Source organism: Oncorhynchus mykiss, chromosome 17 (assembly GCF_057628025.1).
Source record: "Oncorhynchus mykiss isolate SJ-2025 chromosome 17, ASM5762802v1, whole genome shotgun sequence".
In the NCBI taxonomy this organism is placed as follows: Eukaryota; Metazoa; Chordata; class Actinopteri; order Salmoniformes; family Salmonidae; genus Oncorhynchus; species Oncorhynchus mykiss.
In genome coordinates this window covers 30305425-30325057 of record NC_143038.1, presented here as the reverse complement: position 1 = coordinate 30325057, position 19633 = coordinate 30305425, and the positions used below count along the sequence as shown (strand labels likewise).

Genomic DNA, 19633 nt, shown 5'->3' with positions numbered 1-19633 from the left:
TACTTCTCTGACCTCGAGTCTCCTTTCCTCCTCATTCCCCTCGTCATGTCCTCAGCTGTGTCCTCCTCCTGTCTTCCAAACTTCTCTCTCACTCCATCGCAATTACGTTTCCTCTCTCTCCGAGCAAACTTCTTGGATCTTTTCTTGCTTTCTACTCAACTCTCCCTCCCCGACACTCTCTTTACCGAGCCCTCCCTCCTTCCTGTAAGCCCCTCTCGCCTCGTTCCTTCTACCTCCCCCTCTGCCTCCTTCCTTCTCCTCCATCGCTTCCTCAGCCCAATTTTCTAACAGTCTGCCCCTCTTGCCCACCTTCCCCCTCTTATCCTTTTCCTGGGTCCTGGGAGAGGGGCTGGTGTGTGTGTGTGTGTGTGTGTGTCTCAGCGCCCGACTGCAATTCATCATCATTTTATCATCGTCCACCTTAATTGGCACCCATCAGGCTCTCCCAGTACTCTTAATTTTTGTTTCGAAACAGCTGCTGTCCGCATGCACGTGCGCACGCGCACACGAATTGAGAGGAAGATCTGAGACCAAACAAGATTTCTCCTTCTCCCAGACTTTCCATCCCTTTCTCCTTTGTCTTAGCGGAGGAAAAGTGAGAGAAAACGGGTGATGGAGTGGCCCAGTCTTTCATCCGACTGAAGGTGGCGGTGTAAAACCGGCGCTGATATTATCTGTCCCCTCTCTTTATTCCCCCCCGTGGAGGAAGGGGTAGGAGGGAGAATGAGAGAGGAAGGAGGAGGAGAGAGACACACCAAAACATGTGGAAGAGAGAGGAAGCAAGCGAGTGAGAGAAAAAAAATACAGGAACCAAGAGAGAAACCATGAGTTAGACTGAAACTAATTTTCATTCTCCCACGCTAAATCCTCTCCACCCCTCACCTTCCCCTCCCCTCTCGAACTAACATAACTAACCAAACAACTAAACTCACTAAGAGCGTGAAAGGTTGCTGGGTCGAATTCCCGAGAGGACAAGGTCAAAATCTGTTGTTCTGCCTTTGAGCAAGGCAGTTAAACCCACTGTTCCCCGGGCGCTGAAGACGTGGATGTGAATTAAGGCAGCACCTCTCCGATTCAGAGGGGTTGGGTTAAATGCGGAAGTCACATTTCTGTCCTCTCCCCTTTTCTCTCTTCTCCCCCTACATTTACATTTAGCAGACACTCTCATCCAGAGCAACTTACAAGAGCAATTAGGGTTAAGTGCCTTGCTCAAGGGCACGTCGGACGATTTTTCACAGTCGGCTCGGGGATCAGAACCAGCGACATTTTGGCCCAACGCTCTTACCCGCTAGGCTGCCTGCCGCCCTCTCCTGCCTTCTCCTCCCCCTCTCAGAGACCAGCTGTGGTCACTTATTGAGTCTCGTGACCCCGGCTTCAGCAGCCTGGCTGTGTTTCCTCTTGTTTACAATCTCCCATGACCCCCTCTGGCAGGCTGGATGAGAGGAGATTGCCTGGTCACTGTCAAGGAGAAAAACAGACACACTCTCCAGGTCCTATCCCTTGTGAGAGTTGAGACCAGGGGAATGTGTGGTGCGTTTCGCTTTTTGTTTGTTTTTACAGGCGGCAGGTAACCTAGCGGTTAAGAGCATTGGGCCAGTAACCGAAAGGTGTCTGGTTTCGAATCCCAGAGCTGGCAATGTGGAAAGATCTGCCATTCTGCCCTTGAGCAAGGCAGTTAACCCCCAAAAACAACTGCACCTCGTGCACCAATGACGTGGATGTTGATTAAGGCACCGCTCTGATTCAGAGGCGCTGGGTTAAACGCGGAAGACATTTCAGTTGAAAGCAGTCAGTTGTGCAGCTGACTAGGTATCCCCTTTCCCTTCCCTTGGTCATTGTATGGACCGCAATATTGAGACAGTTTTGATTGCACATGCATTACTGTTACAATTTCCATTATTTTACAGACAGTTCCTTAAAAAAAAAATCCTGAAAATACTGTATAAACACAGACTGTCCGATAATAGGCAGAGCTGATCTGTATAAATCTGTTAAAAAACATGTATTTTCCCTTATATACAGTACCTTGTGAAAGTATTCGGCCCCCTTGAACTTTGCGACCTTTTTCCACATTTCAGGCTTCAAACATAAAGATATAAAACTGTATTTTTTTGTGAAGAATCAACAACAAGTGGGACACAATCATGAAGTGGAAGAACATTTATTGGATATTTCAAACTTTTTTAACAAATCAAAAACGGAAAAATTGGGCGTGCAAAATTATTCAGCCCCTTTACTTTCAGTGCAGCAAACTCTCTCCAGAAGTTCAGTGAGGATCTCTGAATGATCCAATGTTGACCTAAATGACTAATGATGATAAATACAATCCACCTGTGTGTAATCAAGTCTCCGTATAAATGCACCTGCACTGTGATAGTCTCAGAGGTCCGTTAAAAGTGCAGAGAGCATCATGAAGAACAAGGAACACACCAGGCAGGTCCGAGATACTGTTGTGAAGAAGTTTAAAGCCGGATTTGGATACAAAAAGATTTCCCAAGCTTTAAACATCCCAAGGAGCACTGTGCAAGTGATAATATTGAAATGGAAGGAGTATCAGACTACTGCAAATCTACCAAGACCTGGCCGTCCCTCTAAACTTTCAGCTCATACAAGGAGAAGACTGATCAGAGATGCAGCCAAGAGGCCCATGATCACTCTGGATGAACTGCAGAGATCTCTGCAGAGATCTATGGACTCTGTCCATAGGACAACAATCAGTCGTATATTGCACAAATCTGGCCTTTATGGAAGAGTGGCAAGAAGAAAGCCATTTCTTAAAGATATCCATAAAAAGTGTAGTTTAAAGTTTGCCACAAGCCACCTGGGAGACACACCAAACATGTGGAAGAAGGTGCTCTGGTCAGATGAAACCAAAATGGAACTTTTTGGCAACAATGCAAAACGTTATGTTTGGCGTAAAAGCAACACAGCTCATCACCCTGAACACACCATCCCCACTGTCAAACATGGTGGTGGCAGCATCATGGTTTGGGCCTGCTTTTCTTCAGCAGGGACAGGGAAGATGGTTAAAATTGATGGGAAGATGGATGGAGCCAAATACAGGACCATTCTGGAAGAAAACCTGATGGAGTCTGCAAAAGACCTGAGACTGGGACGGAGATTTGTCTTCCAACAAGACAATGATCCAAAACATAAAGCAAAATCTACAATGGAATGGTTCAAAAATAAACATATCCAGGTGTTAGAATGGCCAAGTCAAAGTCCAGATCTGAATCCAATCGAGAATCTGTGGAAAGAACTGAAAACTGCTGTTCACAAATGCTCTCCATCCAACCTCACTGAGCTCGAGCTGTTTTGCAAGGAGGAATGGGAAAAAATGTCAGTCTCTCGATGTGCAAAACTGATAGAGACATACCCCAAGCGACTTACAGCTGTAATCACAGCAAAAGGTGGCGCTACAAAGTATTAATTTAAGGGGGCTGAATAATTTTGCACGCCCAATTTTTCCGTTTTTGATTTGTTATAAAAGTTTGAAATATCCAATAAATGTCGTTCCACTTCATGATTGTGTCCCACTTGTTGTTGATTCTTCACAAAAAAATACAGTTTTACATCTTTATGTTTGAAGCCTGAAATGTGGCAAAAGGTTGCAAAGTTCAAGGGGGCCGAATACTTTCGCAATGCACTGTATTACAGCTCTGCCTATTAACGGAGAGTCACTGTGTTTATGCAGTATTTACTGAAAAAATATTAAGGAACTTTTTCTTCGTCTCTCGTCTTGAAACCCATTGCCATAGCCTTCCAAAAGTCTTGCACATTCAACGTATTGGATCAAGCTTCTATGGACAATTATTGAGGAGCTGCTTAGCTACTCTTTATTACATAAATGATCCTGTACAGAGCTCATACATTTTTGTCACCAGGGTTGGGTATGTTACTTTCTAAACCTAATATGTTATAGTTACCTGGCCACATTTGTAATCAGCAGGGGTGCAATTTTAACTGGGGAAAGGAGGGACATGCTGCCCCCCCCCATATTCTGAAATTGCATTACCCCCAGTTTTATCACTGGAATGTGATACAAAACGAGGCTTCAGTGTGCTTTAGGACCATGAGGACGCCTCCGAGCAGTCGGATAGGCTGTTTGGAGTGTTTATGCGACTGGATTAAAAAAATCTATATATATTTATTTATTATGTCCCCACACACTTCTAAAACCAAAGTTGCACCTCTGGTAGTCAGTAACTTAATTTTTGTATAGCCCAGACTCAGTAGTGTAATCTGATTACTTTCAGTTCATTTTGGACTACTTTCCCTTTAAGAGGCAATAGAAGACAAAAAGGATCCATCAAACCCATCAAAACAAGAGCGAAAGCTGTGTGGAGGAAACTGGCCACAGGTTTGCTTCCACCTTCCAAACCATCCCTCTCTTCCGCCGCTGCAATGAAATCTCTCTTCGTCCCATCTCTTTTCCCCACCCTCCTTCAGCTCATCTCTCGCTCTCCTCACTCCACTGAGTGGTGGAAGATGAGTTGACACGCTGACAAGAATACTGAATTTCAACAGTCTGGGCTAAAATTATGCTTAATATAAGATTAACATCCATGTGTTGACTCTAAAGGTAAAAAATAAAATTGAGCATCAGGACCCGCAAGATCCTCTCGTTCCACGAGCGAGCGAGCACACACACACACACACCCCCCCTCCCCTCTCTCGCCATGCAACTCCGCATTCACCATTGCAAGGTGTACCCACAGCATACCAGATGACGTGAGCTCTCCATTTTTACTGCAGCATCATACATGATTCATATCATGGAAGCAGCATCCTGAGCAGCACAGCCCGAACAAGGAGCAGCTGGCTCACATGGAAGGATGTGCATCGGAAAAACAGTGGTGAAACGAAGACCAATATTTGGGGATGGCTCCTTTCATTTCAGTGAAATATGTTTCGGAATTTGATTAAAATTGGATGACAATGATACAAATTCCATTGCTTTTAAGTAACAACCACTCCTAGTAAATGTAGAAAGTGGCAGTAAAATCATGCCACAAAAGTGGTGTTTCTTAACAACAAAGCAATGTCTTAACAATGGAGTTAGAGTTAGCGTAGGCTTCATTGGACGCTGGTATTATCATACCAATAAACTACAGGTTAGCATATAAAACAAGTCGGGTAGCTAACCGCTAAGAGCTAATCACTAAGAGCTTACAGTTAACCGCTAATTAGCCTACTAGCACATCTTCCTGTCAGCTGTCATGTGTAGAAATACTGTTTTGGCCTGTCCTGAGTCTGCTGCTGATTATCGCTGGCTGCTACATTTAACAAACAGTCAATAAAGGGCCCTCTTTGGAGACAGCGCTGTCATTGGCTAATTAGCCTTCCTTCAGAAACAATGGGGGTTTTGGTGCGCGGCGCGCTAATGACTAGCTGTCGATACAGACAGCCTCGCATTGGAGCCCTTATGCAACGCTGGGAGGAGCTACGCTAACTTTCAAACACACTAGCATTGCTAAATGCTAATCATTATGGCAACAAGGCTAAGCCCCGGGTCCTGTTGGACATGCTACATGTGTGCGTGTTTAGCATAGTGAGTGAACCCACGGCCCCATATCTCTAATGTGCAGCTGTAGCGTGTATTGACATCCACTTGCAGGTGTTCAAAGCTAATTAGTTTGATTCTCTGAAGGCTTTCCCGGGATGTTGTGCTGTTTTTTTTTTTGTCCGAGACATGGCTGATGTTTCAAGTCTAGGGGGCACCTGTTTGACAGGATACCCAGAGAGGATTGACACCCCTAATACAAACCAAAATCAATATGGCAGCCTTCCTTGGAGGTGGTGATAGGACGAGTGTCCCATGAAGAGAGCGAGAGAGAGAGAAACAAGCAGCTTTGGAGGAGAGAGAAAGGTAGAAAGGGGGGAAAGGGAATAGAAAGGGGGAGAGGGAAAAGAACGACAGAGACCTTCCTAATGACCTGAAGGCGCCAAACAGGACAACCAAAATCCTACAGACAAATGTAAAGTATAATGGTCATATCATGGAGCCTATAATTGGTGTGTCACAGTCGGTGACACAAGCGTCCACCTCCTGTCCCTCTAGTGACGAACACGTCACCCTGCTTACGGCACAGCCTCTCCATGAGACAAAAACAAAAGAGGAAGAGGGAGGAAGTTAGAACACAAGAGGGAGTGGTTGAGGGTAGAGAAGGACAACAAAACAGAGAGTGAGTGGGTTAAGTGAGAGGAAGAGAGGAGTGCTGAAGGGAGAGAAAAAAAAAAGATGGACAGGGAGAGAAAGGTAGAGGAGATGGGTAGAGAGTGAGTGGGAGAGAGGTGTAAACATGATCAATCCTGTCTTGACTAGGTTCAAAGATGACAGGCTTCCTCTCCACATTTTCAGCCTCGATGGAGCGCATCGTCACTTCTTATCTCTCTCACACACACACACACACACACAAACACACACTTCCTCATTTGCTACTCAACTGACAGATGGGTCTACGCGCATGAGCACACCCTTCAGCATACTCTCTGCACAGTTATTTCCTACAATCCTAAAATCGGCCAAACTCCCTCTTAACATGACCATTGGTCAAAATACTAACCGCTAACCCATTGATTTATTGAATCAGGTGCATCCCTGCTGTGCTGACCAAAATCCATCTTGATAAAACCAAATCAGCAAGCATTTGGTTTATTACAAAAACAATGTTCCATTCGCACAAATGTTGCGCACAAATTTAAGATAATCCATCCACCTGACAGGGGTGGCATATCAAAATGTGCAGTTCTGTCACAGAACACTATGCCACAGATCTCTCAATTTCTTTGCATGCAATTGGCATGCTGACTGCAGGACTGTCCACCAGAGCTGTTGCCAGAGAATGTAATGTTAATTTCTCTACCATAAGCCGCCTCCAACATAATTTTAGAGAATTTGGCAGTATGTCCAACTGGCCTGACAATCGCAGACCACGTGAATGGCGTCGTGTGGACGCCAATCATCCGCCGCCATCACCTCATATTTCAGCATGATAATGCACGGCCCTACGTCGCAAGGATTTGTATACAAGTCCTGGAAGCTGAAAATGTCTGCATACTCACCAGACATGTCACCCATTGAGCATGTATGGGATGCTCTGGACGTGTACATAGCGCCAATCCAGTTACAGCCAATAACCAGAAACGTCGCACAACCATTGAAGAGGAGTGGGACAACAATCCAACGGCCACAATCAACAGCCTGATCAACTCTACGTGAAGGAGACTGCATGAGTCACACCAGATAATGACTGGTTCTCTGATCCACACGCCTAGCTTTTTTTTTTTAGGCAATATTAAAATATCCTAATATTTATATATATTATTTTACTTTTAGATTTGTGTGTATTGTTGTGAATTGTTAGATACTACTGCACTGTTGGAGCTAGGAGCACAAGCATTTCGCTACACCCGCAATAACATCTGCTAAATATGTGACCAATAACATTTGATTTGATTTAAAGGTATCTGTGACCAACTGATGAATATCTGTATTCCCAGTCATGTGAAATCCATAGACTAGGACTTATGCATTTATTTAAATTGACTGATTTCCTTATATGAACTGCAACTGAGTAAAATCTCTGAAATTGTTGCGTTCATATTTTAGTTACGTGTATATCAGATGCGTTAGTACTGGGCTGGAATAAAACTGTGCACCACCACTCACCGAGGTCTTCTGACACTGGATGCTGGTGCTGTTGAAGCGCAGGGCGGTGACGCTGTGTTCCTCTCCCTGCACGTGGAACACACACTCGTAGTTCCTCTGGCCAGACTGGGGCTGAGGCAGGTTGCGGGCAGCCAGTGTGATGGGCTTGGTCACGCCCACGGGGATATAGATCTGGGTAGAGGGCAGGATCTGGGGACAATCCTGGGGGAGAGAGGAATGGAGAGATTTAGGTTATTCAGGTATTCATGTTGTGTCACGTTTGAATATTTTTATCTGATCTGGGGACAGTCCTGGAGGAGAGAGGGAGAATTAGAGTAACGCCTTCATTCATGTACCGTTATGTCAAGTCTGAATGTGTCTGTCTGATCTGGGGACAGCCCTGGAGGAGTAGGGAAGGAGGAATGGAGAGAGATAGAGGTTTGGGTTAACCGGTTGTTCGTAGACGATGTCAAGTAGCCTTTGTGTCACAATATCATGTCGGCTTATGAGTTGACACGATGCTCAAACGAGTCGCATGAGAAAGAAAGAGTGAAAGATCTGGAACAAAGTACATTAAACAGTAATAATGGCTCTACATAACACTCTCGTAACACTCGGGCTCCCGAGTGGTGCAGTGGCCTAAGTGCAAGAGGCGTCACTGCGGTCCCTGGTTCGAATCCAGGCTGTATCACATCCGGTCGTGATTGGGAGTCCCATAGGGCGGCGCACACTTGGCCCAGCGTCGCCTGGGTTTGGCCTGTGTAGGCCGTCCTTGTAAACAGAATTTACAAGAATTTGTTCTTAACTGACTTGCCTAGTTAAATAAAACAATGACATACATGTGTATGACTTATACAACAGAGACAGCATGCCATGTTACCACTGCCAACCTTATAAAGCACCACACTTGTGATATCATAACATCCCCAAGACTTCAAAAAAAGAATGAACTGCAGTTTGTCCTTGTGTGGACTCCATTGTCTGGTAATGAACTAGTGTGACAATGTTTCAGAAAGTCCATTGATTCTGTAACATTCACCAGGGATGAGATGATGGCTTAGACCATCTGGTAACACTCTGTGTATTGTCTTGTATCACTGGGGTGTAAAGCCTTGGGGGTCCAGAGAAAGTGTGTGTTCGTGCGAAGGAACACATGAAGTCATTACATTGTTTATACCACGCTTTGGCGGAGTGCTTACATCATCAACTCCCACTCAACAGAACAAGCGTTGCACAACGAGGAACCCGCCCCGATTCTTTAGTCCAATGCCATCGAAGCAGTTCACTCTCACTCATCATCATGTTATCATTTTTTTATTTATTTTTAAAGCCTATTAATACATCCAGTTAACAAACGCAGATAAACATTTCACAAACAAAAATTGCACGCAAAAGGGGTAAGAAAAAACGAAGGCGGCAACTTCATAGCAGTTGATACTAGCCTGGTATTGCTTGATATCGGAAAAAATTCTAAAAACGGCCTGCTCCATTCCTGACAAAATCGCCCGACAAACACACACCAAATGATGAGAAAACGACCGACACACCTGACACAAACCCCAAGTACATCTGGGGTTTGTACATCTATGCCTGATATGCTAGTGTACTGTAAGCTGCTATGAGAAAACGTACCAACACACCCCACAAATTCAGTACCTCCACTATAGTACGCCATTGACATTTGGGTCATTTAGGAGATGCTCTTATTCAGTGACTTACAGTTACTGCATCCTCTTAAGATTGTCTCACCAAGCTGTCATTTTTTTCCTCAATAAAGAAAAGTAAAGTTAGTGCTAGTAGGAAAATATAAGATAATGGGGGAGGGGGATGGGGGGTTAGAATGACATATCTTATTTAAGATACTGTTTGAAGAGGTACGGTTTCAGATGTTTTTGGAAGATGTACAGGGACTCCGCTGTCCTAGCATCAGGGGGGAACCTGGTATCCACCATTGGGGTATCAGGACAGAGAGGGGCTTTGACTGGGCTGAGCAGGAGCTGATCTCTAATAGGAGTGGGACAGCCAAGAGACCAGAGGCGGCAGAACGGAGTGCTCGGGTTGGGGTGTAGGGTTTGAGCAGAGCCAGAAGGTCGGGAGGGGCAGTTCCCCTTGCTGCTCCATATGCCAGCACCATGGTCTTTGTAGTGGATGTGAGCTTAGACTGGAAGCCTGAGAAGCAACATCAGGGATTTTCTTGCCATTGAAATCCTTGGACGGGCCGCTGTCTAAACAGTGTAAAAAAATATATGTTTATTTTGTGTGCATACGGACAGAAAGAGAGAGAGAGAGAGACAGATTTTTTTTTGGATGGAAAAACGCTTTCAGTGTAAACTTCAACGACTAAAACCAGATAAAGTAAATAGAATAGATAATGGACCTATATATTTTATATAATATCATCTTTGAGAACTAACAATCAATAAAATAAAAGTCCATTTAAAAAATATAATAATAATAAAATAAAACGCATAGAATTGCAGTAAAATTGGCTTACAAATGTATATACACTGCCAAGATGGGGGCCTCTAAAACAGGGATGGGCAACTTTAACCTCATATTGAGGGGCCACAGTGGCTCACGGCTCTGCGTACCCATATCCATACCCACACATGCAGTCAGAGCCAACCCTAGCCTTTCGGGGGCCATAATTTACATTTTGTTAGGGGACCCCACCTTCTGAGCAAAACATTTTGGCTTCCCCCCCTTGACAGCGGAGTGAGTTAATTCCCTGCAATTCTACACTTTTTGCCATGGGGTGGAAAGAAATGTTGGCAATTTTGAATATGATATCTGAGTGCGAGTGACTAACAAAATCAATGGGGGCCCCCTGGTCAGTAATCTGACCATGATTACTGCAAGTTTAGATAGCTGGCTAGACTAATTTACCAAATCTAAAAATGTTTTGCTGACATGGGCTAACGAATTGACTGTCCATGACTGAAATATCAAGAGGGAAAACTGCTGATGCACAACAACATTTTAAAATTGCGGCGTGTGTCTTCGACTATTCTAACTCCACATTAAGTTGAGACTCCGCGGGCCGCCAGCTGTCCGTCCCCTGCTCTAAAATGTTCTCTAACACTCAGCCACGCCGACCTGCCGCACCCCATGCCACGCCCCATCATGCCACGCCCCATCATGCCACACCCACCACCTAAGCCCCCTTTTTTTGATCCAGAAGAAAACCCTGACCATGCAGTAACAGTAAGCGGTCCTGCTGTGCATTAGTGCAACAGTGTTCCCCCAGCCCGCCAGACAATGGTGCGTTTGTTCATTTGCTTATAAGCCTCCTCCAACATCTGAACCCACCCCGACACTGAACTGATAACGAGCACGGCATTACAATGGCGAGAACACCAGTCTGGTGACAACACCCTGACAAGCAGGGAGGTAGGCGGTTGGAGGGACGGAGGGGAGATGGTGGCGGGTAGGATGATGGGGCAGAGGGAGAGATTGTAGGGGAAAAAGACTGAGAAAGAGGGGAGCAGAACTGCATTCTGACTTCTCTCTCTCCCCCTGTATCAAAGTCAGAGCGATGGATACGTTTCACGCTAACAACCGGGGTCCGTTTCACGCTATCAACCGGGGTCCGTTTCACGCTAACAACCGGGGTCCGTTTCACGCTATCAACCGGGGTCCGTTTCACGCTAACAACCGGGGTCCGTTTCACGCTATCAACCGGGGTCCGTTTCACGCTATCAACCGGGGTCCGTTTCACGCTATCAACCGGGGTCCGTTTCACGCTAACAACCGGGGTCCGTTTCACGCTAACAACCGGGGTCCGTTTCACGCTAACAACCGGGGTCCGTTTCACGCTAACAACCGGGGTCCGTTTCACGCTATCAACCGGGGTCCGTTTCACGCTATCAACCGGGGTCCGTTTCACGCTATCAACCGGGGTCCATTTCACGCTATCAACCGGGGTCCGTTTCACGCATCTCGCAGTTAATGAATTGCCTGCAGCCTCGGACGTGGATGGAAATTTAAGTGGGGAGCTCGATCGAGTCATATAATGACATTTGAAGTCTCGAATTCTGAAACGGAGAAAATGAGCGCTCTCACTTTCCAAGCACAAACAGCAATTGCAACGGCAATAAAACTTTAAAATAGCCATGCATTTGTATATTCGGTCTGTTGTTTGATATTGTGTCACTTTTTACAGCGGGACAATGTTATATTTACATTCAATTAAAAAATGCCAATGTTGAGTCTAAATCAAATCAAATAACATTTTATTTGGTCACCTACACACGTTCAGCAGATGTTATTGCGGGTGTAGCAAAATGCTTGTGTTTCTAGCTCCAACAGTGCAGTAGTATCTAACAAGTAATCTAACAATTTCACAACAATAAACACAAATCCAAAGTAAAGGAATGAATACATAAATATTTGGACAAGCAACGTAGGAGCAGCATAGACTAAAATACATTAGAATAAAATACAGTATATACACAACTGCACACATGAGATGAGTAGTGCAAAATGTGTAAACATTATTAAAGTGTCTAACAAAACGTGCTAGGTGCTAACGTCATAGCAAAACATATATTGTATTCATTTGTCTCGTGACTTTGTGACCGATTCGCCTTCCCAAAGAGTTAAAGGATAAAGTTATACGTTAATCTTTGTTTCACGTGTCAACACACTACTCAACTACTGTTCCACTACTGGCGGAGCATCCAAACTTAAGACACTGTACGCCAGCAACCCCAGTGCACTGCTTTCAGTAAGATTTCCAAATGGCAATCATGGAGTTCTGTAAATCGCGTCACATTGAACATTGTCCCCATTCTCTCGAGAAGCCGCTGTCGCATTACTCCAAAACATGATCAAAGCATCACCAGAGCGAGAGACCGAGGCACCTTATTTCATCAACATCTCTGACAGGTGTCAAAACAGTTCAAAGCTTGCATTAGGGCTACAAACTGCAGACTACAATGGAACCATATTTCACCAGGGGATTCTTTTGAAGCTCAGATTTTTATTTATTTCACAGTTGAAACGGAACTAGCGGTTTCTACACGAGTTGTGAGTTCATCATCCGGGCTGTTTCCATGAACACAGGCTGGGGGAAGAAGTGTGTGCACGTGGGTGCAAGAGAAGTGCCAGGTAAGCTGGCACTATAAGAAACGTCTGAGGGAGGTTGGTGGCTACCCACAGAGAGACTGGCTACAGCGTTTCTCTTCCCACAAACCCCCTAAGCTTTAGAGTAAAAGGCACTAAGACGGATCCCCGGGGATCGCATTGCACGGTTGCCAGACAATGAGACTTTCTGATCATCACATATACACACTCTCTTTTAGCCAAAATAGACTCTCATTCCACTTTCAATGACTGTCCCTCCTGGCAAACCTACACAGCTGCCGGAAAAACGATTCTGGAGAAAGTAAACACCCACAGCTTGGTCCAAAGCAAGCTCAAAACACACTGCGCGATTGAATTGGGCTAAAAACAGACAAATATGTGTGTGTGTGTGTATGTGTGGTGTTTCTGGGATGTCCAAGTTCCCTTTCCCTGTTCTATGGCAGACTGAACGGGCCTTCCCCCTAGCCCACTTGTTTGTTTTACTTAACTGTTGGCTTGGGGGCTTTGCCGCCAATGGCTTAGACAGGCTGGAAGAAGAGGGGCATTGTGGGAGATGAAGTCCACATACAAAAGGATTCCCTTGTATGCATGTCAAACACTCTTTGGCCAGTTTATTTGTTTTACAAAACTGGATTGCTTCTACAGTGAGTCACGTGGCCGTTGCTTGTTATGTAAAGCAGGCGGGCCACAAACAGACAAAATAACGGAGCAGTGCAACAGTGGCGTGGAGAACAGCATCTCAGGAACGCACAACTCTAGTCGATCCTTGTCCCAGATGGGCTATTGCAGCAGACGACCAAACTGGTTTTCCACTCCTATCAGCTGAAAACAAGAGGCGGGTCCAGTGGGGAAGGCGATCACCAACACGGGTCAATTGAGGAGTGAAAAAAAACACATTGCCTGGTCTGATGAATCCCGGTTCCTGTGATGGAGTCAGGATATTTTTTATTTATTTTTATTTATTTCACCACCTATTTAACCAGTTAGGCAAGTTGAGAACAACTTCTCATTCACAAGTGCGACCTGGCCAAGATAAAGCAAAGCAGTTCGACACATACAACAACACAGAGTTACACATGGAGTAAAACAAACACACAGTCAATAATACAGTAGAAAAATAAGTATATATACAATGTGAGCAAATGAGGTGAGATAAGGGAGGTAAAGGCAAAAAAAGCAGAGAACTGGAAGAAGAGGCGGCCAAAGGAAGAATTGGTTTTGGGGGTGACCAGAGAGATACACCTGTTGGAGCGCGTGCTACAGGTGGGTGCTGCTATGGTGACCGGCGAGCTGAGATAAGGGGGGACTTTACCTAGCAGGGTCTTGTAGATGACCTGGAGTCAGTGGGTTTGGCGACGAGTATGAAGCGAGGGCCAGCCAACGAGAGCGTACAGATCGCAGTGGTGGGCAGTATATTGGGCTTTGGTGACAAAACGGATGGCACTGTGATAGACAGCATCCAATTTATTGAGTAGGGTATTAGAGGCTATTTTGTAAATGACATCGCCGAAGTCGAGGATCGGTAGGATGGTCAGGGTATGGGTATGTTTGGCAGCATGACTGAAGGGTGCTTTGTTGCGAAATAGGAAGCCAATTCTAGATTTAACTTTGGATTGGAGATGTTTGATGTGAGTCTGGAAGGAGAGTTTACAGTCTAACCAGACACCTAGGTATTTGTAGTTGTCCACATATTCTAAGTCAGAACCGTCCAGAGTGGTGATGCTGGACAGGCGGGCAGGTGCATGCAGCGATCGGTTGAAGATCATGCATTTAGTTTTACTTGTATTTAAGAGCAATTGGAGGCCACGGAAGGAGAGTTGTATGGCATTGAAGCTCATCTGGAGGGTTAACACAGTGTCCAAAGAAGGGCCAGAAGTATACAGAATGGTGTCATCTGCGTAGAGGTGGATCAGAGACTCACCAGCAGCAAGAGCGACATTATTGATGTATACAGAGAAGAGAGTCGGTCCAAGAATTGAACCCTGTGGCACCCCCATAGAGACTGCCAGAGGCCCGGACTACAGGCCCTCCGATTTGACACACTGAACTCTATCAGAGAAGTAGTTGGTGAACCAGGCGAGGCAATAATTTGAGAACCAAGGCTATCGAGTCTGCCGATGAGGATGTGGTGATTGACAGAGTCGAAAGCCTTGGCCAGGTCAATGAATACGGCTGCACAGTATTGTTTCTTATCAATGGTGGTTAAGATATCGTTTAGGACATTGAGCTTGGCTGAGGTGCACCCACGACCAGCTCTGAAACCAGATTGCATTGCGGAGAAGGTGCGGTGGGATTCGAAATGGTCGGTAATCTGTTTGTTGACTTGGCTTTCAAAGCCTTTAGAAAGGCAGGGTAGGATAGATATAGGTCTGTAGCAGTTTGGGTCAAGAGTGTCCCCCACTTTGAAGAGGGGGATGACCGCAGCTGCTTTCCAATCTTTGGGAATCTCAGACGACACGAAAGAGGTTGCCACTGGCAAGTAATAGGGGTTGCAACAATTTCGGCAGATAATTTTAGAAAGAAAGGATCCAGATTGTCTAGCCCGGCTGATTAGTAGGGGTCCAGATTTTGCAGCTCATTCAGAACATCAGCTGACTGTATTTGGGAGAAGGAGAAATGGGGAAGGCTTGGGCGAGTTGCTGTGGGGGTGCAGTGCTGTTGACCGGGGTAGGGGTAGTCAGGTGGAAAGCATGGCCAGCCGTAGAAAAATGCTTATTGAAATTCTCAATTATAGTGGATTTATCGGTGGTGACAGTGTTTCCTAGCCTCAGTGCAGTGGGCAGCTGGGAGGTGGTGTTCTTATTCTCCATGGACTTTAGTGTCCCAGAACTTTTTGGAGTTTGTGTTGCAGGAAGCAAATTTCTGCTTGAAAAAGCTAGCCTTGGCTTTTCTAACTGCCTGTGTATATTGATTTCTAGCTTCCCTAAAAAGTTGCAGATCACGGGGGCTGTTCGATGCTAATGCAGAACGCCATAGGATGTTTTTGTGTTGGTTAAGTGCAGTCAGGTCTGGAGAGAACCAAGGGCTATATCTGTTCCTTGTTCTAAATTTCTTGAATGGGGCATGCTTATTTAAGATGGTGAGGAAGGCATTAAAAAAAAAAAAAACAGGCATCCTCTACTGACGGGATGAGATCAATATCCCTCCAGGATACCCCGGCCAGGTCAATTATAAAGGCCTGCTCGCTGAAGTGTTTCAGGGAGCGTTTGAAAGTGATGAGTGGAGGTCGTTTGACCGGATGCAGGCAATGAGGCAGTGATCGCTAAGATCTTGGTTGAAAACAGGGGGGGGGGGGGTCCAGCCTGGTACTAGATGGGTGTACCTAATAAACTGGCCACCGAGTGTTTGTCCGAAAGACCTTAATCAAGGCCCGTCACACTTTTGAATGCATACGCAGTTGACTTCCTTTCCGTTTCAAACGGCAAACGCTTCATTAATTAGACCATTCTAAAAGCCGCAATTCTTCCAGCACAAGACAAATGTCCCGTCTCACTCCTAGACGCCTAATTGTATTTTCAGCCAAAAGTTGGAAGCATGAAACCCCGGGCAGACGTCTGAGATACATTTCGCCTCTCCCATCAACGTGCGTTGAGACTTCAGCTGATAGGTCCACACTCTCACCATGTTGACGGTGGAGGGAAAACAAGTGTCGGCGGATAAAATGATCTGCGCCTCACAGGTGTGAGAAAAACACCCTTTTTAACACCGGCCAAATGCATATAATGAGACAACAAGAGATTTGAGTAGATTAAAGCGAGAGAGAGTGTGCACGTATATAAATTAATAAGTTCTTAGGCGAGAAACTGACAGGATGTTAATAAATAACGCAACGAAAACATTGTGCATAAATAATGAGGAGACTGTCTTCATTTTTTTTGTTAAAGACCAATCTGATCCATAATTAATTAGGTATCTGATGTGGTGGAATACAGATAAGAAGGGGGGGGGGGGGGGTGTTAACATAATATATTAAATTATGAAATAAATTAGTTGAAAACCTTCGGGGGAAGAGACGGTGACACCTAGGTCATCAAAGTGGCGGGACTTGGGGACGATGTTGGGGGACACGGGGGAGTGTGTTGCGGCTTTGACAGAGGGGGGGGGGGTTCCCCGGGGAGCATGGTGTCACCGACTGCCCGTCTAGATCCCCCATGAGCGCCGTTGACATGCTTCGTAGCTTGGCCCCAAGACATCAATACGGCATCTTTAGTCAGGCGTTGAGCTCCTATTGTCGCAGGCGTCGCATCAGAGACGGGGATGGAATCGCTTGTACCTCTGTTCCACCCGAGCCTAACCCGAGCGGTGCGCACCTAATCTTTGCGTTAATTTTCCTATCGAGGTTAGCTATTGAGGTAGTATGTTATTCGACAAGGACACAGACGAGCCTTCTGAACTTAGCCAAAGAATCAAAGCTCTGGGAAATTTGCCGAACATAGACACAACAGAGAGACAACAGGGTCAATATAAGGGCAACACACCTAGGGGGTTTTTAGAGGACATGTGTGGTAAAACAGCTCAGCGGGCAGTCTCATCTTTAACTACAACCTGACCTTCACGGGGCTCGCATCTGATGGAGAGACACGCTAGAGCCGCACAGTGTGTGTGTTTGCCTGTGTGCATGTGTATGTATGCATGTACACACACACACACACACACACACACACACACACACGTGTGTAGTTTTTTCCCTCTCTCCCCCCCGTTATTTTTTGGCAGATCTATTAGGTGGAACGGCTGAGGTATTCTCATTAAGCTGCGAAACGACACCCCTTCGACAGGCGAGAGACGGATCGTGGCGGGAAGAGAAGGGGGAAAAAATAAAGGAGAAAGAGAGAGTAACGACTTAATAAGCGAGCGACGTGCAGGGGAGCACAGGAGTAGAGCGGATGAGAGCGGAGCGAGTGAGCGAGGAAGAAAAAAAAAATGAAAAGCGGGACTTTGAACCACGAAAAGGGACTCGGGGGTTTCCATCCACTTCCAGTTCTCATCCTCACTCCCTGGAAATAGAGGAGCAGAGAGAGAGAGTGTGAAAGGGAGCGTGACAAAAAGAGAGAGATGCACAAATTATACAGAGGTGGTGTGAATGATCTGTCATACAGGCGGAAGCTACCGGTGACAAAAGGTGTGGTACACATCACTGTATGTTCATGGGATATTTAGAGCATCCCAGCGCCCGAAGCGACTATTATTATCAACTGTATGCAAGAATCACCCCTGTGTTGTCGTAGGAATTCAGCCTCCTCTGTGTTGTCGTAGGAATTCAGCCTCCCCTGTGTTGTCGTAGGAATTCAGCCTCCCCTGTGTTGTCGTAGGAATTCAGCCTCCCCTGTGTTGTCGTAGGAATTCAGCCTCCCCTGTGTTGTCGTAGGAATTCAGCCTCCCCTGTGTTGTCGTAGGAATTCAGCCTCCCCTGTGTTGTCGTAGGAATTCAGCCTCCTCTGTGTTGTCGTAGGAATTCAGCCTCCTCTGTGTTGTCGTAGGAATTCAGCCTCCTCTGTGTTGTCGTAGGAATTCAGCCTCCTCTGTGTTGTCGTAGGAATTCAGCCTCTGTGTTGTCGTAGGAATTCAGCCTCCTCTGTGTTGTCGTAGGAATTCAGCCTCCTCTGTGTTGTCTTAGGAATTCAGCCTCCTCTGTGTTGTCTTAGGAATTCAGCCTCCTCTGTGTTGTCTTAGGAATTCAGCCTCCTCTGTGTCGGACTTACCAATCCCCATTGTCACACCTCTGAGAAGCAGAGGGGACATCATGTAGGTCTGATATCTGATTGGAGGTTAACTTTACAGTAATACTATTGCTCAACAACCCCCGTTTTTGAATCCAAACAACCTATATAAAAAGGGTCTTAGATTCATTATTCTTTCTATTATGTTCCTGACTTGCTGTGGTGAGACACCTACAGTACACGCTCTCTCCCTCTCGCAGGAGCTATGGGCCATGGCTCAAGCCGTGGATTCTTTCTCTCTCTCCCTCTCGCAGGAGCTATGGGCCATGGCTCAAGCCGTGGATTCTTTCTCTCTCTCCCTCTCGCAGGAGCTATGGGCCATGGCTCAAGCCGTGGATTCTTTCTCTCTCTCCCTCTCGCAGGAGCTATGGGCCATGGCTCAAGCCGTGTATTCTCTCTCTCTCCCTCTCGCAGGAGCTATGGGCCATGGCTCAAGCCGTGGATTCTTTCTCCCTCTCCCAGGAGCTATGGGCCATGGCTCAAGCCGTGGATTCCTTCTCTCCCTCCCTCTCCCAGGAGCTATGGGCCATGGCTCAAGCCGTGGATTCTTTCTCTCCCTCCCTCTCTGACCACGCTTAGAATAATGCTGTGTAATGCTTGTTCATGCTATAGAACTGAAGCTTTTGCCTTGTATAATGTTATCCTTCATTTGACAAAATCCTGAAATAATAATTGTATTTAGAATTGTCAGAGATGTCTTCAGTGCCTATTACTGTAGACTCAACTACGGTGACCGTGCACATTGCTGAATAATCTTTGTGGAGTCCGATAACTCATTAAAATGGACTAACTGCATTGTCTTAAAACGAGTCTCATGTGAGGTACAATATATATATATATATATGAAATATACTGTATTACACAGCAAATATTACTGCCCACCACAGATACACACACTTGGCTGATACTGTACAGACATACACGGGCACAATCAATCTCATTAACAGTGTACAGGAATTAACAGTGACTGTACAGAACATTACATATGCACATTTCTGAAAAGACTTGCGAGAAACCATTTAGTCCAGATACAGATATGGTTCTAACCTGAATCCCAAAAGACAAGTCTCCTTTTCAGAGGTTACTCTTCAAGCTGACCATGTTATGTGAGATACTTTCTCTTTGTGATGATCTAGGAATAGAGATGATGCGTGGCTGCGCAATCGTGGAAAGTGCC

The 19633-nt window shown here is 45.7% G+C and overlaps 1 protein-coding gene across 4 annotated transcripts in view; it reads right to left on the bottom strand.

Annotated features, from left to right (window-relative positions):
* Positions 1 to 19633, bottom strand: part of LOC110493976 (plexin-A1) — a 275275-nt gene that overhangs the window by 71841 nt on the left and 183801 nt on the right. For all 4 annotated transcript variants that reach the window (XM_090205191.1, XM_090205193.1, XM_090205192.1 and 1 more), the window contains exon 10: positions 7673 to 7873. In XM_090205191.1, the coding sequence (XP_090061317.1) occupies positions 7673 to 7873 (201 nt within the window). The remainder of the gene's footprint in view (positions 1 to 7672; positions 7874 to 19633) is intronic.